The sequence below is a fragment of the Gavialis gangeticus genome, unplaced genomic scaffold (genome assembly GCF_001723915.1).
Source record: "Gavialis gangeticus isolate Ggan-Ray unplaced genomic scaffold, GavGan_comp1, whole genome shotgun sequence".
Classification (NCBI taxonomy): Eukaryota; Metazoa; Chordata; order Crocodylia; family Gavialidae; genus Gavialis; species Gavialis gangeticus.
In genome coordinates this window covers 40,451,032-40,473,164 of record NW_017729029.1, presented here as the reverse complement: position 1 = coordinate 40,473,164, position 22,133 = coordinate 40,451,032, and the positions used below count along the sequence as shown (strand labels likewise).

The 22,133-nt window shown below is 43.5% G+C and overlaps 1 protein-coding gene across 4 annotated transcripts in view; it reads left to right on the top strand.

The window, feature by feature from the left end:
* LOC109300687 (exocyst complex component 1-like) overlaps positions 1–21,442 on the top strand; it is an 89,550-nt gene extending 68,108 nt beyond the window's left edge. For 3 of the 4 annotated variants that reach the window (XM_019521459.1, XM_019521460.1, XM_019521457.1), the window contains 8 exons: positions 8,304–8,428; positions 9,380–9,493; positions 9,777–9,850; positions 11,563–11,803; positions 12,638–12,821; positions 15,405–15,604; positions 20,424–20,618; positions 21,128–21,442. In XM_019521459.1, the coding sequence (XP_019377004.1) occupies positions 8,304–8,428; positions 9,380–9,493; positions 9,777–9,850; positions 11,563–11,803; positions 12,638–12,821; positions 15,405–15,604; positions 20,424–20,618; positions 21,128–21,283 (1,289 nt within the window). In that variant the 3' untranslated portion in view covers positions 21,284–21,442. The remainder of the gene's footprint in view (positions 1–8,303; positions 8,429–9,379; positions 9,494–9,776; positions 9,851–11,562; positions 11,804–12,637; positions 12,822–15,404; positions 15,605–20,423; positions 20,619–21,127) is intronic. The other variant, XM_019521458.1, reaches the window with a different exon arrangement.
* The last annotated feature ends 691 nt before the right edge of the window (positions 21,443–22,133 follow it).

The following is a 22,133-nucleotide window of genomic DNA, read 5'->3' as shown; positions in this document are numbered from 1 at the left end:
CTGGCTCCAGAATTCAAACAAGGTCATAGGGTGCTCTAAGCCTGGCAGCCCATAGAATTGGTGTGGTTAAGGCAGTTGTCCACAAGGGAGTGGTTAGCATCGCATCCAGCCACTCTTCATTCCACTGCCTGAGAGACTAGGTATCTATTTCAGCTACATGGACTGGCATCACCTTTGGCATGAGATCAGAGCAGGGCTCATAATCACATGTCTGCGTCTGTAGTGAGACACCTTAATTGCCCTGCCATTGCATGTCTAATTCTAGGATTAGGGCATCACAAATGGCTTCCACCCTCTCAGCTTTTCCTGGGGTCCTCTCCATGTAGTTTCACTGTTATTGGTCACATCTAGCCAGTGTTACCATCTGGGCACTCATCTTTCCAGTCATAACTCCTTTTCTGGCATATGGATTGGTGGGTGACAAACAACTTGTTTTGAAGGAGTGTGTACTATAGAAGGTATGTGCCAAACCTTTTCCCTTGAATTTTTCCACCTTTGGAGGATTAGTGTTTCCTCCAAAAATATTCCAGCTATGTCCTTCTGCTCCCATTTGATCACTTCTGCCTATGGAGATCATTTAGCGCCATCTTGTTGCATGTCATGGCTGTAATTGCTGAGAGAGAAGACGGTATAACATGGACCAAAAGTGACACTAGAACCAACAGCACAATTTTCATGGGAGTGGAACACCCACCAGCTCTGCTGGCCAAACATTGGCCTGTTTGCCTATGTCCCTGTGGTAGGCTCTCCCCACTTCCTGCTCTGATTTTGCTTTATAAAATTCTGTCCCTTTCTGGAGGGGGGCAAAAGGGGAGGGGAGGGGAAGGAGATTTAAAAACAGGGAAAGTGGGATTTCTTCCAGAATTTCAAAATTAAAATGTTTGAAGATTGTCAAAATTTTGAAGTTCAAACATTTGTTTGAAAATGAAAAAAAAAAAGAATGGTCCCAAGAAAAAGAATGAATAGAAATCAGAACTCCATTTTTTTAATTAAAAAAATGTTAAAAAAATTCCAACCAGCTCCGTTTACGTGGAACATTAGGTTGGCTGAATATGCCAAACAGTGAACCTTGTCTTGCTTATAGAATACAGATGATCATGGGTGATGTGATAAAGGTTTTAAAGCAACATGGTTCATATTCAGTCAAATGTTCTTTTTTACCCTCTCTCTCATAGTGCAAGAAGTAAGTAACATTCAAAAGTTCACATGAAAATCTGATCATATCCAATCCCTTTTAGTATACTGTACAGTTAGCCTATGGAACTCATTGCCAAAAGACATTGAGGCAAAAAATTGGCAGGTTTCAGGACATTCTGTCTTATTTATGTGGATAATAAAAATGTCTGAAGTTACTCTAGGAAAGATAAAAATTTATAAAAGATGTAAAGAAATATTTTTCCTATGGGTATGTTAGTGTGTGATTTCCCATCCTGAAGAATGTCAACCTTCTGTTGGAACATCTGGCATTGGCAATTGTCAGAGACTTGCTGTTAGATTAGATATATTGTTGGTGTGACCTGCTAAAGCAATTCTTATACACTGCAGGAATTTACATTGCTATGCTTAGGGTACCCAGAAAGCACTTTTTATTAAGCTCAAGCAGCTGAAGCGCAGGTAGTATCGTACCGTAACATGTTATTGCCCCACCTTTGGGATGACTATGTTACCATTCCATGGTAGAGAAATGGCTGAGATACACAGGTCTTCTTAATTTAACACAGCAGTAAGATTCTTGTAGCTTATTAGATCACCACATATTTGGGTTCTGAACCATTGTGGGCTGGATTGAAGACTGTTGAATCCCATTCACCTGCTCCAAGATCAAACTTATGTGTAATGAGGAACCAAAATGTTCCATACTTCTCTGTATTCTATATTGGGTCTTTGGTACATAAAGCAGAATTTAGTGCTATTTGATTGCCCATGTTCTGCCATTTCAAAGGCACTGTGCCTGGTAAAAAGGAAATAATTAGAGGTGTGTTTTTCCACTTGCCTTGATCTCCATATGCAGAGATATTTAAGTCATCAATAATATGCTGCAACAACCAAAGGTATAATACACAGCAGACAGTGCTACAATCAATAGACAATTACCATCTAGCTGAAAGCTATCCCTTTTATACAGGGATCCATATCTCCCAGAATCTAACTTCATCCTTAGCAGAGGAAAAATCAACCTCACGAACAGTTTCCTTTAATTAAACAGTTGCTCGGAGCCTTGGAGATAAGGTCTGAGATCTCCTGCTTTTGATAATGACTGAAAAAAAAATGTTAATTGACTGTTATCCCAAGGCAATCCACAAGCTCTTTGTGTCTTTCCAGCCCAATCTCCATTTTATGTTTGCTGTGTACAAGTCAGCCATTGGTATGTGATTGTCATCCAAATGTTGGAAGTAACTGCACAGCTGAACTGATTTGTGCCATATTTCAAACCTTAATCATTATTTGTCTTCCAGTAGTACCAAATGAGATCAGGGTTAGAGTCATCCTTACACATAGTAAGAGATGGTCCCTGCCCAGAACAGACAAGGTAGATAAACAGCATTCTTTATTCCCGTTTTACTAATGGGTTATGATTCCATGGTTAACACAGGAATTGAATTCTGCTCTCCTAAGTGTCAGTCTGAAGCCTTAAACATGGTGGAATCTTCTCATACTGAACCTTAACTTCATGCTTTATATCTGGTAGAAAGGGGCTCTTGGATATGTGTATCAATGGGTCAAAAGAGAAGTTGCTGTAACTAAGGAGTCAAGATGTAGATACTAAAACAAAAACAGGAGTTGAGAGTAAAATGGATCATAGTTTCATAAAGGTATCTTCAGTCCTCCTGGTATGAAACTGAAGGAAAACAATTCCCTAATTTACTCTTTGGTGCTTAGCTATTTTGAAAATCTGGTCCCAGCTGTAACTTACCTAAAGTTCTACTTGCTTAAAGCAGAGCTGGGAGTGACTCTGCTTTTAGCCACATCTCTTTCCCAAGGACTTCGTAACCACACCTTCATTAATAAGTCACAATCCATAGCTCTCTTCCATTTTTTTAAATAAACAAATGTTCTATCAATATCACCCAGAGGTGCTGAAGTAATATTCTGATCAGATACAATTTACTTCTAGGAGTAAATTTGTATAAAATTGCATAATACAGGGCATATCTACATGTGCATTTATGCCAGTTTAAATTTACTGCACGGTAAGTTACACGTGCATCTACCTATGCAGGCATCTACATGTGTCAGCATTAAAGGCCAGCATCTACACGTGCAGGTGTTAAAGCACATTAACACACACAGTGTTACTATGCAGTAAGCTGGAAGGAATCAAATTTATGCATTATTCAGGTATCAAATTTATGCTCAAGTTGTCATAAGTCACCATATTTACTGCTCAGTACAGACATGCATGTGTATACATGCGCCTATACTGCAGTGTAATTTTGGTTACTGCACAGTAAATGCACCCCAGTGTAGCTTTTCTTCATTTTTTTGTGCATAATCTAGACAGAAATTAATGTATCACTGGGATTCTGCATCTAGCCCAGGAAAGACAGGACTGTCATATTGTTTAAACTAAGTCATCAAAAAAAGATAACTTGCTTCTTAGGGACATTGATGCCGAGACAGGGGATTTCTTGAGGGAAATATGCTTCTTTTCACTTATAAACAGGAATCCCTGATTTAAAACAAAAACAAAAAGCCCCCATCATTCTAGCAAAGAGTCCTGGGAGTTTGCAAGGGGGAAGGCAAACAGCATGATCTGTCATTTACAAGATAATGTGATCAGCTTCCATTTTGTGAAAAAAAGCAAATATTTTCATTTAAATAAAAGGAATAGCAAAGATGGTACATAAGGTGAAGAGGCCACTGTTCCCATTCAGTATGGTAATTGATGGGCTCTGAACAAGTGATTTTAATTCTGCTGGGTAATAAAAACATTTTTTTTCTTCTTCAAGCACCGCAGGATTCTGTCAGAAACCTATTAAAATGAAGAAATGTTTCAGGTGGAAAGTTAACTTGGCTATTTAAGGCACTCTTTATGAAAACAGATATTAAAAATAATAAGGAAGGATATAGGAAATGAGGTACTGTAGCTCGGTGTTATACCTTTTTATAAAAGTTTTATCAGAGATTTCCTTTCATCGTTTTATCCATCTTTCTTCAGTGTCTCTGGGCATCTAATAAAAAGCTAGTAATTAAAATAATAACAAGAAATATAGTCTCTGGGAAACCAATTGTGGTTACAGCAGGAATCTTTGATGGCTTTGTACCCAGCATTAAGCTGTAGGAAATCATCCAAGGAAATGTAGCTAGTTTATCTGGCTCATTTCTTTTTAAGGTAGGAAATACTTTTGGTCTAAGACACTGGAGAGAGGGTTAGTGCTTCTGTTCTCAGCTCTGCCAGAGATCTTCTTTGTGAGCTTGAGCAAGTCTATTGGTTTAAAGAGGCCACAGATTTGGGTTGCCTTCATTTGTAGATGCCTAATGCTGGGAGCAGATTGCAGTGTTCTTAAGTCTCTCCTATCTGCATGCTCACTCCCTATATAGTCCTGTCTACACCACAAACATTTTTAAAAGTCTAAGCTGTTTGGCTCGGTGCTTTAAACAGTCCTGGGAGCCTTGTCACACCAGCGGCACCAACCCTGCTACATCTGCTGTGCTGGAGCTGTGGTGTAGTGTTAACCACTGTGAACATTTTTAGAACAGGGGCAGACGAGAGCTTCTAAATCTTGTCCTCTGTTAGATTCTGAAGCAGGCAAATTCAGCCTGTGGCTCTCAGTTGCTCTTAAAACAGACTCCCTTAAAAGAGTGGGGGGCAGCTTGTGTGGCAGGCATGCCACAAAGTAGTCCCACTCCCTCCACTTCGATCCCTTTCCTCTACCCAATTTGCTACTGCTCCATACTCTGTGCTCCCTACCTAATCTGCTCTGCTTTCTGCTTCCTACCCTATCTGCTCTTGCACTGCCTGTCCTTTCTCTGATCTGTTGTGTGCCACACACAGAAGCTGCCTTTACCACTTGTGGCACTCATTCTGCAGGTTGGCTACTCCTCCCCTAAGGCATCCTAGAAATACTGTAGGAGGGAAAAAGAGGGAAGAGACAAAGCCAGATCTTATCCAGGTTCACCAATCCTGGGTCACTCCCTCCACAGTGCAGAAATGACACCTCACATGCTGCTAACAACCTTGTGCGTGGCTCAGAAAATCATGCCATTCAGATCTGTCATGCTGACGCAGAGCATTGGCCATCTGCTCAAGTAGCCTGCCTCAAACAGCATCTGCCAATAATGGATGCTAAAAAAAAAACTCAACCCACCTCATCACTAGAGCTGCCTGCAAAACTTCTGCCAGAACTTTTGTCATAAAAAATGCTGATTTGTCAATATCTGAAGAAAGGGCGTGAGTCTAATGATGCTCCAATATTGATGAACCCAGACAGGATTCTCTTGGAAAGCTGCTGGGTTTCCTGACAGTGTGCCTCCCTTTTTTCAGCAGCCTCTCTGGTGGGCTGATGGGGAGTTGGGTGCTTGCCAGTTTCTTCAAAGTTCATGACTCCCAGGAAGCCCACCAGGATAACTGCCATGGAACCAGGGTTTTATTCTCTCTCACAAAGAATTTTGAAATTCGGGGGTTTTATTTTAAATTCAGATCAAGCCAAAATGTAGAAATATTAAAATCCTTTGCAAAGCAGAATTGCTCGTCTCTGCAGAGCTCAGCCTCCCATAGCTAGCCAGCTGTTTGTTGCGCAGTGCTGGACATAAGGGAAGAAATTGCTTCCTATCTACCCTACCACCACAGTGTCCTGAAGCTGAGGACATGATTTCCCTTTTAAAGATGGCATTAAAAGCTTGAAATGGAGCAATCTGGCCCTGCATAAAGAAACCAGGGAGGTGTTATCAGGGATTGTCCCAAAGGAGCTAACTTAGAAAGGCACTTGCATTTCTCCAGGCCCCTTCCCTCATTTCATAGATTTCATACACATTATGGCTGGAAGTGACCTCAGGAGATCATCAAGTCCAGCCCCCTGCCCAAAAGGGCAGGAAGTCAGCAGGCGTCATAGGATCCCAGCAATATAGACATCCAAATGTCTCTTGAAGGCATTCAAAGTAGGTGCTTTAACCACCTCCAGCAGCAGTCTATTCCAAATCTTGGGGACTAGGACAGTAAAGAAGTTCTTCCTTATGTCCAGCTTGAAATGGTCATGGAGGAGTTTGTGACCATTCGATCTTATCATCCCTTGGGGTGCTGTGTTGAACAGACATTCCCCGAGATCCTGATGAGCACCCCGATAAACTTATAGGTAGCCATCAGATCACTCCCGAGCCTGTACTTCTCCAGGCTGAAGAGTCCCATAGCTCTCAGCCTATCATCATAAGGTCTGTTTTCCTGATCTCTGATCATGCACATGGCTCTCCTCTGGACTATCTCAAGCTTCTCCACATCCTTTTTGAATTGTGGAGCCCAAAGCTGGACATAGTACTCCAGCAGCAGCCTCACCAAGGCCGAGTACAACAGGAGAATGACGTCCAGGGATTTGCTCAAGAAGCATTTCTGGATGCAAGCCAGCATTTTGCTTGGTTTACTATCTGCAGCATCATATTGAAGGCTCATGTTCATCTTGTGGTCAGTCATGACCCCTAGGTCCCTTTCGTCCAAAGTTCTAGCCAGTGCAGCACTGCCAAGTCTATAAGCATGCAAGGTGGAGAACCTTGCATTTTTTGGTGTTAAATGCCATCAGGTTCTCATCTGCCCATTTCTTGAGCCTGTCCAGGTCAACCTGGATTGCCCGTCTGTCCTCACCACTGATTTTTGAACCAGAACTCCATGTCCTTTTTTACTAGGCCTTCCATAAATGTATTCAGGTCAGTCTTAAAGCAGGGCTGGTTTTTTGCCTTCACCACTTGGCTTGAAAGACCATTCCAAAACTTCACTCCTCTGGTACTTAGAAACCTTCTAATCTCTAATTTAGATTTCACCCTCATCAGTTTGCATTTATTTAATTCTTTGCTAGACTTGTTTTGCACCCTAAAAAGCTTTTCATGCCCTGAATGTACTTCTACAGGGTGATCATGTCACCTTGCTATCCAAAAAAAGCCTGGCTCCTTTATTTAATTCTTCATAAGATCTTCAAGAAAATATCTTCATTTTAGCATCTATACTTCTCTTTTTTTTAAGTTTTAGTTAATGTTTTTGAACATTGGTTACCAGAACTGCACAGTATTTTAAATAGTGTCTTATCAATACCCTTTATCAGTAGGAGGCATTTCTTTTCCTTGTATTCCCCCTGATCTGGGCAGGATCATGAGGTATGTGCATTTGCTTGGATGATTTTTAAAACAAATGTGAATTTAAGGTCTCTTCCTTAGGAAGTAGAATGCTATGCCCCTGGATGAAGCAATTTCATGCGTACTCTGAAATCAACCATAACTTTTGTGAGCTCCAAATATCCCATATACTAATTTTATTAACAGTGAATTTCTAAGGAGATAGTGTGTTACACAGCTTTCATGATAGTTATGATGAAAGAGAAATGTGGTAGGGTTTCCCTCCTACAGACAGAGCCAGCCATGATTCTACTGCATTAATTCAGTCAATGAATTTGTGGAACTATCCATTTACAAAAGCTAAATATCTGGCCCGTAGTCTCCTGTCATACGACCCAGCACTGTACACTTATGCACATTCTTATTGATTCATATAAATGCAGAGAGATAGAGTTAGCAGTCTAACATGGGTGTTCTTCAGAGATCATGGACTTTTTCTCCTGACTTCTAAAATCTTGAAGCTGAAGGTATAGAAAATTGCAGATGCATTCAAGAAAAAAACAGCTTGTTCTTTCATATCATATTCCCTCTTCCAGTGTATCAATTTAGATAGCTCATTTTTTAGGTGTTTGTCACACATGAAAAAGACCGATGTTGCTTTACAAGGTTCTGAAAATCTGAGATCTTATACTCTCAGATGAAATGGGAAAGTGGAGAATCTATGAAAATAGGAGAAACTGTTTGTGTAGTAAGTGGGATTCCCCTCTACAACTTTTTACTCCGTTGCTTATGACCTTCCAAAGTTGCAGTGAGACAGAGGCATTTTCAATCTGGGTCCCAGTTGACTTTGACTATGATTGCCCTAGTGCCTATGAACAAATAAATCTGAGATCTACTATCGTTTATGTTGGAGTGGCTAACTGAGTGGATGGGAAGCTTAGAGACGGTCACCTTTGCAGCTGACATCTGTCAAACCATAGTAAGGGAGGTAGCTGAAGAGAAACCAGTAGATGCAAAAGTCTGCAAGAGTTGCTTATCTGTTGCAGGTTTGCAAGAATGTTTAGACAAGACTGGCTTCATGGCCTGTGGAAACAGATGGCAGTCACAATTTGGTCTCCCTGAAAACAGAAATGAGGAAGAGGATGATCTGGACAAAGGAAACCTTGTCAAAGTAAGGAAGTGAGAGTCAGTCAAAGATGGGGAGGCATAGTCTTCAGAAGCATGGCTATGCAATGTGCAATATTTTTGTTTCAGTTCTCTCTACTGCTAACAAATTAACAGACCAGAATTTTGCTGTAGTTCTAACAGGTGCACTTATCTGCACCTATACCTGTCCCTTCTGGCAATTGTTCCTTCTAACTACATGAAGCTTATTTAAAATGGACTCAGAAATCAAGGGTAGGCTTTTCTTCCAGGGGATGCACAGAGTTCATTTCACAGGATCACAAAAATAAAGTGCATGCTTTCTTTCCTAGGGATGGCCAAATACCACTCCAAACAGACAAACCAGGTTAATGGTAGCTCTTGTTTTTAAATGAATGCTGATGCTAGCTCTGCTTTTGTAAGAAAGTTTTCAGACTGTGTTGTTCACTAGGAGATTCCACGCTGCAGTAGACATGGCTTCATAAAGTGGGACAAGGGTGCAAACAGAGCATCCAGAATCTGTGGCAACTAGAACTGGCATCACTGGAGAAGTACAAGTCCATGTCTCAGAAGGGTGTGATGTGGGTCTGGCCTTTACCACTGTTACTTTCAGAAAGTCACAGAGAACTATAGGGGCTTTTAGCCACCAAATCTTTGCATGTGTTTTTTCATTGAATCCTCCACTTCACCTACAGCATACTACAATCTTATTTGTTTCTTGGTGATGAGACCTGAGTGAGTGTCATATTTGGCCCAGTTTACAGACTGGGTAACACTTGCTCCAGATTAAATAGGTCTCAGGAACAGTAGATGTGAGAGCCCTGAAGCAAATTCAGGTTTTTGGTATAGCAACAGCCTCAGTATTAATGGCTGTTTCTTTGTAGTGCTGACCTTGAAGCTGTGGGGACAGATGGAGATACTATGGGACATGCTGAATGAAGGGAAGCAGTATTTAAAGGTGTGTTTGCTGTGTCTGTAGCAGATGTTGCAGCAGGTGTTGAGAGGGCTTCAACCCCTGTGTACCTCAGAACAGAGGTTTATTGAGAAGTTCTTTGTGCTGAGCCAGGATGCTATAAGACAGCAAGTTCCAGAGGTAAGTCAGCTAAGTGAATAACATGGGGGAAGGTGTACTGTTCGTAACATGATAACCCTTTGGGAGCAAGGAGATTAAATTAACTTGAGGGTTTGGATTCAGCAAAATTTTATTATTGTAGCATCCCTATCAGTGTGCATTTGAGCATCACACATGGAGCTGTAATATAAGGTACTATTAGTCCTACTGAAATGACACCCAAAGATTATGTTCTACTCTCTGGATGGGGAAAATGAGTGTCTTTAAAGATGACTTATGTTCTGTGACCCATTCTATTTTCCAGCCACCTGCCACAAGCGAGAGAGAAGAGGATGCAGCTTTTCCGGAGGAATTGCCTTGTGCCAAGATTAAGAGCCAGTACGTGAGTGACAAGTTATAACTCATTGCAACGATCACAGACCCTGGGCTTCTCAGAAGCACCTGGTTGAGGAATGAGTTGAATTGGACAGATTTTTTTTCCTTGATATCCTTGCTGATCTCATACTTCTTATTCCTTGATTGAACATTTCAGGGTTTTTTCTTTACAACAGTATCAAACAATCAGCATCCTGGCTGAGTATTTGGAGGAGTCCAACCCAGATTCAGCAACCGGAGTGGTTGCTTTGGTCACTCAGACCTAGTGATGCTCCTGATAAAGTCAGTGAGGTTTTCTGTCACAAAAAATGTTGGCTCTGATCACATTTAGATTGGTGATATTTGGAAGTAACTCCACAGACTTCCTATCTTACATCCATGTAAATGAGAATGGAATATGACCTTTTTTTTTTTTTTTTACAATATTGGGGGCAAGTTGCCTGGAAAGCCACCTGATGGTTCTCTACCTGCCAGTGAAACAGGACCCAAGATGGTGTGAGTTAAGATCCAATATTTATTCAGCTAGAAGACTGTCTGAAAAGATTCTTTATCCCTTGGTTCTGGTCTGATCTAGTGGAAAAAGCAAGGCACAAAAATATGAACACATATACAACCATGTAGGTAGTTCCAAGAATTGTGATGGTATTATAACCTGGGAGAGGATAGCATGTTGGACTAGGCATCAGGAGAGCTAGTTTGTATTCCCTGGGTACACATTTAGTGTGCTCTGGTCATTACTTAGTACAGCAATCATTAGGGCTGTGTGAAGCTTCAGTCACTGATTTGGTGGAGATTCAGCCAGATTTGGTGGCCAAATCTCTGAATCCAAATTGAATCAGAGGACCCTTTAATCTCTCCAAATTGAATCAGAACCCTCTGAATCGATTTGGAGAGATTCAGAAATATTTGTCGATTCAGACATAGACACAGCTTTAAATGCTTTTTCTACATGCTTCTAGGTACCAGGCAGCTCATGAAAGCTGCAATGCTGGGCCACATGGAGTGTCCCATAGAGGTGTGGGGGGCTCCCTAGTGTGGTCAACAGCAGATCCAGAAGTGGACCAGAAGCACTTCCAGTCCACTTCTGGGTCCTCCGGGGAGTGCACAGGGCCCCCTCTGCGCTCCTGTGAGACGCTCCATGTGCCCCAGAATCGCAACATTCACAAGCTGAGCTGGTACCTGGAGGTATGTAGAAAAAACATTTAAGCTGTGTTGAATTGCTGATTCTCCAAATCAGCATCAAATCTTCAGATTCAGATTTGGCCTATTTGAATCAGAGACAGTGATCTGAATCAGTGAATTGAATCACTGTCCCCAATTCGGGCCGAATCCAAATCAAATAGGGCCCGCTTCACACGCTCCTAGCAATCATAGCTGTCCCACTGTTTCCTAGTGCTCCCATGTATGTGTGCTGTTGCCACCTGATGTTTCTCATCCTATACTCAAACCCTTTGGGACAAGGACTGTGTTTTCTTTACATCTGTTTTTTATTTTTAGATAAGTCTATTGACTTATCTTATACTGTGGTATAGGAATGGTAGTAGGTGGCTTGCCTGCTGATTATGTAACTATCTGGTCTCTGCAAGTGCTGCTCCCTGGATTATGAACATGTCTAGCTGGGGTGTGAACTTTCAACTGTGTATCATTGTTACTGTCCATACCTCTGTGTCACCTTTTTGTCCCAACCACCTTCTTAACTGTAACCCATATCCTAGACTAGAAGAACCTTCTGCGCAGCTGCTGACTGAGATGTTCAGTTCTTTGGAGCCAGAGCTGAGAGGTTTTATAGATACCTTCAACAAAGTCCATGAGTTTAGCTGTCTGGAAGTCCTGGTTACCTTGAATGACTACATGTTGGAGATACAGGGCTCTTCCTCAGCTTTGTCCTCCTCCTTCCTCAACACTGTCCTCAGCAACATGCTGCTCCTAGCCAAGAACAACTTCAACAAGTGCATTGTGAGTTCCTAGTTATAAACAGAGCTGAGTTTCAGGTAGTGTTGGAAGCCCAAAATAGTGTTATAATCAATGGATCTTTTGGACCTTGTATAAGCCAGTATCATTTATTTATACCACTGAAGTCAGTCTCCAGCACTGGAGTGAATAATAATTTATACTAGGCATGGATTTAGCCTTCAGATCTTGTAAGGCCTGAAATCATACCACGTGGCCCATCCATAGTGTGTGAGACTATTCTCACTTGTCATTGAGGTCTGTGAGTTCACACAGAGCTGGGAAGCCACAGGAGTTCATAAAACCATGAATGGAAATTCCCATGTAGGAACTTCTACATCTAGGTTATGGATTCAGATCTAGTCCATTTCAGCAGTGGCCACCTGTTCTCTATCAACAGTCTCTATGAACCAAAACAGGAGTCTCAGCTCAAGCTGCTAGCAGACAGGTCTAGATCACAAAAGCACCACAAGTGCTTTTGTGATCTGGACATTAGTGTCCTTCTTGGCATTATAACCCCTGAGGAGCACTAGGGGCCTGAAGTGAGAATGAAATTCATTGTCCAGTCTCAAATACAAGGTCAGATTTAAATATTATAATGGTCCCTTCTGGCCTTGAAATCTAAGAGCTGCTCCAAAATTGAACATTTTGTCATGTAATGCATATTCATCCCATGCAGATGGTAAATTCTGTCTCTCTGGAGCACAGCGGCCCAGTTACACTGATGTTGGTGTGTAGCCTTTGGTTGGTTTGCTTGCCTACACTCTCCTTGACCTGTCCTCAGCTGAGACAGGGATTAGTCCTGTCTGAGAGTGCTCTGCTTTATTTTATTGATTCCAGTATGCTCTGTGCAAAGAAATTGAGGAAGCAAAGTTGCCCAGCAAGATGAAGGGTGGGATCCTGCCATTTGTGAGCCGCTTTGAGGAATATGTGAATTTCTCTGAGGAGGCTTTCAAGTGGGCACAGCAGAGAGGGGAGCTGGAGAAAGCCCACATGAAACTGGTGGATACAGTCTTCAACAGCAGTGAGTACACAGGTCCTAGTTCTATATATGAACCTGAATCACAACCTTTGAGTCTGAATCAGTATTTCAGTTCCTAAATCATGCAGATATTGGATTTGGGGGGTTTTGTTATGTAAAGAGGCCTATGTAAAATGTGGCAATGTGTGAGAGTTGGAGCAATGAAACAAGAGGTGCTCAAAGCCCAGATTTCCCATTTTGTGGGGATTGCTGCTTTTTCACATTTGTTTGGCTTCTGGTTCAGAAAAATATCCTGAATTTTGTTTTCAAGCTTCTTATGAAACAGAAACTCTGAAAAATTTGTGTAAGCATTTCAAAATTTCATTTAGATTTTTTCTATATTTTTTACATTTTATATTGTTTTTAATTATTTTCCATTGTGTAGCTATGAATAATATGCACTACTTCCAAAGCTGTTAAAAATATGACACAGTTGAAATACTATTTTATTTCATTTTTAAAATCATTAAAGGGCAGCTGTTACTTAGAACAGATTGAAAAAAACTATCTGATTTCCTAGAGCAGAGTCTTCTCCTCATGTTGTAATGAAACCATTTAAAATTTTGACTCGAGATCCAAGTGATATTCCTCCTACACACGCGGGCGCGCGCGCACACACACACACAGAACTAAATGTCTACCCACTGAGTTAGCATGGCTAAAGTTTGCCAGCTTTTATAGCCAACAAGACACAAAGGAATGACGAGGGTAGCACCATGTCCACCTTTGACTGTCCAGCCCTAATAACTAGGTACCCATTTACAGCAGAGTTCTCTTAAAGCATGTAATATAAGTCCAAAGTAAGGCTTATACTCATGCTTTTGAAGCCATAGTAAGACATCCTGTCTGCTCTACCACCATGCCTCTTCCATGTGTGCACCTGTGTACATATATGAAGATTAGCCGATTGCCCGTCAAGAATGACGGGGGGAGGGGCTGGGATGGAGTGGTGCCACCTAACGCCCCATGCTGCCGCTGTTCTGCCTCTTGCAAGGAGCAGGGTAGGGTCCTTGGCGCCACTTTCAGGGAGTGGGGTGGGGGAGCCAAGGCCAGCGCTGCTGATCCTGGCTCCCCCACCCCATCTGGTCCTCGGCGTGGCTTTGGAATCATGGCAGTGCTCCCCCGTGGTTAGAGCACTCCAACTGGCTGCTTCCATCAGCCAATTGGAGTGCAAATAAAGTGTTATGGACAGACAGACAGACGTAGGCTTTTATAATATTAGACTACTCATGCATGCATGTATGTGCCCATTTATGTACAAACGTGAGGACTGGTTTGGTACCTGGGAAGACCAAAAGTGCAAGATCAGAAGTGCCATAGAGTGCCCTTCTTTCTTCCACCTTCCACTGCTGAGAACTGAGTCCAAGCTCTTGTGTGATGGAGACTATCCAGGCTATACAGATTCACTATTTGAAACCCTTCTTCACACAGGCCAGGAGATCCCAGGAGCAAGAATAACAAAGCTCAGGAGATGCAGTCACTGCAAAAAAGCTTTTAGAAAGAGGCTGCCTCTCTCCAAAAACCACTGATGTACTGTGACAGAAAGAGGAAAAGACTGGTAGCTGACAGGTTGCCTTCTGTGCTACTGGACCAGAGATCTGTGTTGAGATCATGGTTGATCTCTGGCATCCCAGCCTGCTGAGCTTGGGGTGCTGTGGAGTGATACCTTTCACTTCGCCAGAAGGCTGAACTGCAGAGCTCTCAAGGGTTCCCATACCTGACAGTCCTGAGCATTTTCCTCATTGCTGAGCACTGACTTTGGTCTGGGTATTAGTCTGGATGAGCTGCTGACAAGCATCAACAGTTCATGTGAGGCCCTCACAAGATTAAAAAACATCTAAAGCAACTGAGATAAGAAATAAGAGTAAAGTGACCATTATTGGGATCTTTTTTCCTTTCAGTACTGGAACAGCCAGGAGTTCCAATGGGACAATCATGACACTCAGTCCAGTAGCATTACCAGGGGAAGCGAGCAGGGCACCACCCCCTGGCACTGACTTAGAGATGGGGCCATTATGGCTCCCTCCCTCCAGGAATCTTTGCCACAGCAAGCAAAGCCCTGCCCTGCCTGGCCATAGGAGTTGGACAGGCACAGCCCCATGTAGTGAATCTTGGAAAGGAGGGGAGTGGAAGGACACCCACCTGGGGAGGCTTTGACATGAGAGCCCATGTTTGTGCCTGTCCCTTGGCTACATCAGCCTGAGCCCACACTCCTACAACAGCAGCCCGCAACAATAGACATAGCAGCAACAGCCTGCATCCAGGCTAGTAAGACTCTGTTCCCCCTCCCCTTCTGCACCCTCCCCTCCACTTTTCAGTGTTCAACATAATTTCTCACTATACACCTCTGCCCTGGGCACTGAAAAAGCTCACAGTGTCTCTGCCTCACTAGGAAGGCTAGGAAGATTCATCCAATCTGGGACAGGCTTAAGTAACCACGTTGTAAGTCCAGTTTCTTGTTGGCAAGTGCTGGGCTTAACATGTCCTGCTTTTTCACTCTTCACCTTGTATCTCTCCCCTTCACCTTGGATAATGAAAGGTCCCTAAATTCCTCTGTGCTTATTTTCTCCTTTTCTTTCTCTTTAGTCAATAATGTGTCTTCAGTGAACTTGAAAGTCAATACAGATATGGTCATAATGGAGAACTTCCACCACATGCACTGCTTTCTGTTGCAAAAGAAGATCAGGTGCTTGGAAAGCAAACAGAGGGAAGCCAAGGAAATGTACAGTGAGCACCTGGTTTTGTATGTCACCCAGTGCCTGGGACAGCCACTGGAGAAGCTCAAGGTGAGTACATTCTAAGCTATGACATACTCCAAGATGCAGCATTCAGGAGGCCCCAAGAGCACTGTGCATCTCTGATTTTACTGTCGTCTCATTTGTCCCCAGAACTTAGGGCAGCCTCTTGCTGCCTGCAGGACACTGCTGCTGCAGTGAGGAGGTAGGTAAAGGAGTCTTACGTATGGAGGAAGGTATCACCTTTTCAGCAATATCAGACTTCTTTTGTCCAAAGTGCTTTGCAAGCATTGGCTGACTGAACTCATTTTCCAGGTTGGAGATCATTCCCTTCTTCCTGAGTGAGAATGTGTTTCTGACCTTTAGAACTAAATGTGATGCCTCAAATGCAGAAGCTACACAGAATGCGGATAAACCCTGGAACAGTTGTACAAAGATCTTATAGACCACCAAAGGGATGTTGGTATTAGGGCTAGTTTTACTCATCATCACACTGCTGTTCTCTCTGAGCTCACAAGACAATAGAGAAGAAATGGCTGTCATCTATGACACTACTCTGAATTCTTGTTTATTTGGGTCCAGATGCTGATGCTCCTTCTTACCATAAAAAGCATCCTACTGACTTCATTGGGGCTACTTGCTAAGTAGGGTAGTTCTCACCATGAATAATGGTACAAGAGCCTGGCTCTTATGTGTTTAGTCTTTTATAGACAGAGGGTTTTTTTATTACAATAGCACTTATGGTCCCAACCTGAGATCAGTGCCACACTCTGCTAGGCCCAGTTACAAACACACATCAAGCTAGCAGAACTGTGGCTGCAGTTCATTACATTGGCTCTGAATTGAAGGGGCTGACTCTGACCCCTGCCTTCTTTTTCAGCAGGATGTCTGTGGGTGGCTGATGCTAATTCTTTTTGGATGGCTGCTTGTGCTGATCAGCCTAACATAAAGTCAGGGGCAGCTGCTTTGTTAACTGAACTAAAAGCACAGCACCAACTCAGACAGGCATTCAGTTCTTTCTTGTAGATCCTGGCCATTCTGGCAGCTCCTTGCTATTCTGATTAATGCTCACCTGCCTGTTCATTGGTCTGTAACTTCTAATAACAGCCAAGTCCAGCTTGACTTAATTGAAATACCTGTTGATCTGATTTGCTTCTGGTCTTTGCTGTCAAATCCCTCATGCACTGGCTTTGCTGAAAATTCCACTCAATGTCTAATATTACCGTCAGCTTCAGTCTACATCCTGTCTGTGCTAGTCATTTGGGATGTTTCAGCAATACAGGTGAGTATCATTTTATTAGCAGTGACAGGCTGCTAATGACTAAATTTATGGGGAACATTTACAATGGTCTGCTAAGGAGTTTATGAAAGTCTTAAGTGGCCTCTTGTTCATTCCCATACATAGCTGTCCAGTAAGGCTGTGAGAAATTTTGCTGGCCATTTCATTCCAACGCTGTTTCCACCAATTTCTAGTTCTGGGCGCTGCACTTGAGGAGGGATGTGGACAACATGGAGACGGTCCAGAGGAAGGCCACTGGTATGATCAGGGAGCAGCAGGGCAGGCCCTATGAGGAGAGGCTATGAGACCTGAACCTGTTCAGCCTCCACAAGAGAAGGCTGAGAGGGGATCTGGTGGCCATCTATAAACTGGCCAAGGGAGACCAGCAGGCAATGAGAGAGTCCCTGTTCCCCTGAGCACTACTGGGAGTAACAAGGAATAATGGCCATAAGTTGACAGAGAGTAGATTCAGGCTGGACATCAGGAGGCATTACTCCACAGTCAGGGCAGCTAGGATCTGGAACCAACTTCCAAGGGAAGTGGTGCTTGCTTCTACCCTGGGAGTCTTCAGAAGGAGGCTAGATAGACACCTTGCCGGGGTCGTTTGACCCCAGCATCCTTTCCTTCCCATCGCAGGGGTCAGACTTGATGATCTGCTCAGGTCCCTTCCAACCCTGCCAACAATGAAACTATGAAACTATGAAACAGCAAAATCAGGACAAAGGCCCTCAAAATAGTCTCAAAACAAAACGAGGCTGGTTGAAACATTTCAAAAGTTGAAACGTTTCAACCATAGGCTGAGTATGGGACATCAGTCCAGCTGGGCTGACTTCCCATCCGCACTACAAGATCTGGCAGGGACCTGCGAGGCAGCCCAGCTGGGCTGCTTTCCCGTTCCCCTCACTACATCGTGCCAGGGGCAGGAGGCAGCCCACCTGGGCTGCTTCCTTGTCCCCCATACTACATTGCGCTGATGTAGCACGGAGGACGGGGCTGTGCTGCTTCCCGCCCCGGCACGATCTAGCACTGGGGATGAGTCAGCCTAGCTGGGATGACTTCCTATCCTCAGTGAAACTCAAAACAGAGTTGAAACAGCCTTTCTGTTTTGACAGAAAGGAACAGAACAGCTGTTTCGACTCAAAATGAAATTCAATATGAAACACTGTTCCGTTGAACTGTCAAAACTCAAGGTGAAATGGAATGGTGTCGTTTTGCACAGCCCTGCTCTCCACCTGTGGGCTGCCTACTTTACTGAAACAGGGTAAAAATTTTTCGGGCATCTAAGTGATTTAAGTATCTATGTCCCATTTTCAAAAGGAATTAAGCATTCATGGACCTGAGTTGCATTAAAAGTATATGGGCCTGTCTATATTGTACGTTGTACTGTAGTGCAAATATACTTGAACTAACTTTAAACAAGTTAGTGCAACTTTGAGTTGTGGCAGCGTTGAACACTTGGCAAGCTAATGTGGCCTGCCAAGAAGCAAGGTAGATTAGTAGAGCTTCATGCTCCTGTGTCTAGACTGCTTCAGGCACTTAAACTTGTGTAAAACAAGCTCAGGTATCTTTTACACTATAGTGAAGACAAATGCCTAAAGCACTTGTGAAAATAGACCAGAGACTCCTAAAACACTTAGACACTTTTGAATATTTTACCTAGGGATTAGTTGTTCCTGCTGTCAGCGTTGTTTCATAGTTTCATGGAAGTAGGGTTGGAGGGGACCTGAGAAGATCATCTAGTTCAACCCTCTGACCTGGGAAGGAATGAATACAGGGCTCTTATGACCCCTACTAAGTTTAAGCTCAAATGACCCCAGCTAAGTAGTTATCAAGCTTCCTTTTAAAGACCCCTAAGGTAGGAGCCAGCACCAATTCCCTTGGAAGCTGGTTCCAGATCCTGGCCATCCTGACTGTGAAGTAGTGCCTCCTGATGTCTAGCCTGAACTTACTTTCAATCAACTTGTGGCCGTTGTTGCTTGTTACTCCGGGAGGTGCTCGGGGGAACAGGGTCTCACCCAATCCCCTCTGGTCCCCCCTTGTAAGTTTATAGACAGTCACTAGATCCCCTGTCAGCCTTCTCTTGTGAAGGCTGAACAGGTTCAGGTCCCTTAGCCTCTCCTCATAGGGCCTGCCCTGCTGCCCCCTGATCATGCGAGTGGCCCTCCTCTGGACCCTCTTGATGCTGGCCTCATCCCTCCTGAAGTACAGCGCCCAGAACTGGACACAGTACTCCAACTGTGTCCTGACCAGTGATGCATAGAGGGGGAGGATCACCTCCTTGGCCCTGCTCGTGATGCATCTGTGGATACATGACAAGGTGCAGTTAGCCTTACTGATCGCATCCTCACATTTGGCGGCCCATGTTCACCTTGGAATCGATAATGACTCCAAGATCCTTTTCTGCCCAGTGCTGATGAGAAGGGAGTTCCCCAGCCTGTAGTTATGCTGCTGGCTCTTCCTGCCCAAGTGCAGTACACTGCATTTGTCAATATTGAATCCCACCCTATTCACATTCGCCCAACCCTGTAACCTGTCCAGGTCCAGTTGTAACCTGTCTCTCCCTTCTAGCATGCCCACCTCGCCCCAAATGTTGGTGTTGTCAGTGAATTTGAACAGGGTGCTTTTCATCCCCACATCCAAGTCGCTGATAAAGAAATTGAACAGTGCAGGCCCAAGGACCAAGCCCTGGGGGACTCCACTGCCCACCTCCCGCCAGATCGAATATGACCCGTCCACCACCACTCTCTGAGTGCGGCCCCCTAGCCAATTTGTGACCTATCTGATTGTGTAGGCATTAGTGCCACAGTCACCTAGCTGTATAATGAGAATGGGGTGGGAGACAGTGTCGAAGGCTTTCCTGAAGTCCAGAAAGACTACATCCACTGCGACACCTGCATCGAGTGATTTTGTGATCTGATCATAGAAGGCTATCAGGTTGGTCTGTCAGGATCTGCCCTTAATGAACCCATGCTGGTTGCCCTTGAGCATCCCCACCCCCACTCCCTGCTGGCCCCTCCCAGATGTGCTCCTAGATAATTTTTTCAAAGAGCTTCCCTAGAACCAAAGTAAAACTAATGGGCCTGTAGTTGCCTGGGTCCTCCCTCCTCCCTTTTTTGAAAATGGGGACCACATTGGTCTTCCAGTCTTCTGGCACCCGGCCAGAGCACCACAAGCAAAGTTTATATTCTGGATTCATTGTAGAGAATTCTCTGTTTTGCACTGACTTACACAGGCCCTGTAAAACTTTGAATTGGGCTTGGACTCTAAAACCTTTAGACTGGCTGCTAGTACATGAAACAATAGAAAACACAGTATGAGTTTCTAATACCAGGTGGCATCTGTTGATACATTATATATAAGACTCTTTGTGGGCCTCCTTGCAGAACATAGAATCACAACAAAGAAACAAAGGCATCCTCCCCTGTAAAACACATGCATAAAACAGGTTTTCTGGCTTTGTAAAAGACAGGACATTGTCTCTTTCAGTCCAATGGTCAGCTTCTGCAGTTTATTCTTAGAGCTCAGTAAAGGCTGAGTAATGACTTCAGCAAACAAATGGTTGATAAATTATCTTCCCCTTAATCTCCTCAGCATTTCTTTGAAGGAGTGAAAACCCGTGTGGCTCAGGGAGTGAAAGAAGAGGAGGTCAGCTTTCACCTGGCATACAGTAAGCAAGAGCTGCGGAAGGTAATAGAGAAGTACCCAGGCAAGGAAGTGAAGAGAGCTCTTGAAACCCTCTACAAGAAAATTGTCAAGTCTCTCTCTCCAGAGGAAAATCTATTGCCGGTAACTATAGCTCAGGCTCTACTTGTATGGTACTAGTGCAGCAGCATCTTAACATGTTTTGGGAATTCAGACTTGACAAGTAATAAATGACAGGGAAACGGGACCTTTGCCTTTCTACCCATGAGTTCTTCTGCATAGTCTCCTCCTTTCCATCTCTTATCTCCACTTTCTTTTTTTGCCACTCATCTACTGTTGTGTCCCTCATCCCTCTTCCCACTTTCAAATATCTTCTCTCTGCTCCATGTTTCTCTTAGTAGCTTTTGTTTGACATGCAACCTGATAATTAGTGAGGATTTCTCTACCCATCTAACATAAGGGAAATTATCAACATTCTGGTTTGAGATACAGGTAGTTCTGAGGTCTTCTCCATGCTGATGACCATTTGCCACCTTCTCAAATTGACAGTTGAACTAATAGAGTATGCAGAGCAGGATGGTTGCACAGTGCTGTTATGTACCAGTGAGGAAAATCAGGCAGTATGTTCCCAGTAACAGGTGCTTTCTCCCTAGGTGGTCTGGCAAGCCATGGAGCAGAAGTTCATATGTCAGTACCAGGAGTTTGAGGACCTGATCCAACGCTGTTATGCAGGGTCAGGGATCACCATGGACTTTACTGTGGAGGACTTGCTGAGCTACTTCAACTCCATCACCCAGTTCAAAATGTAGGAACAGTCTTACCCTGGACATGTGTCTGGTGAAAGCTGCTCCTGCTGCTGCCACTGTTCCCATCAGCAGCCATGTAGCCAAGAGGATGTAACTAAAATATACAAATTAACCACATGCTGGGTGCATCTACATGAGATGCTGACTGTGCAGCTGCACATCACAGCAGAGACAGTGCTAATATGCTACTGTGCAGTATTATTAGGTTATTGTACAGTAGCATCACCTAAAAGTCACTGGCGCTACTGTACAGTAACTCCAGTTACTGTGCATTTATTTAGTACTTGCTTATACAAGTACTAAACAAATGTGCAGTAGCATCTCGTGTAAACGCGCTCACTGATATTTGACACATGGTCTTTCAGCCTGGACTTAACCAAATATGAGGATCTACTGAATTACTGGAAACCTTAACCAAACTGGAGATCTTTCACAGGTGTTGGTCTTAAAATTGCCCTCCCCTGAGCTTCTGCTAAGCAGAGATTTACACTTATGACAAACTGTGAAGAAGTATCATGAGTTAAACCAACATTTGTTTGGGTCTAAAATGCCAAACCCAAATGAGCATAATGCCATCCTTGTCCTGAACTGGATTGTAATCCTGAGGTAGCAGGGTCAGGGATGGTTGACCTGGCTGGTCAGGACGCTGGTACATTCTAGCTATATCCTTTTGCTCAGGTGATCTATATAGCCAGTAATATACCTAACCCCCTGTATAGCTGTGAATCTCAGTGTCAATGGGATCACCCCTTACAGCACTGCTTTGTAATGTCCTATGAAAGTGAGCTGCCAAAGAGATCTGTTAGAGAAACCTGTGTTCCCCATATATTCTGAATGTACACAGTGTTGGTTC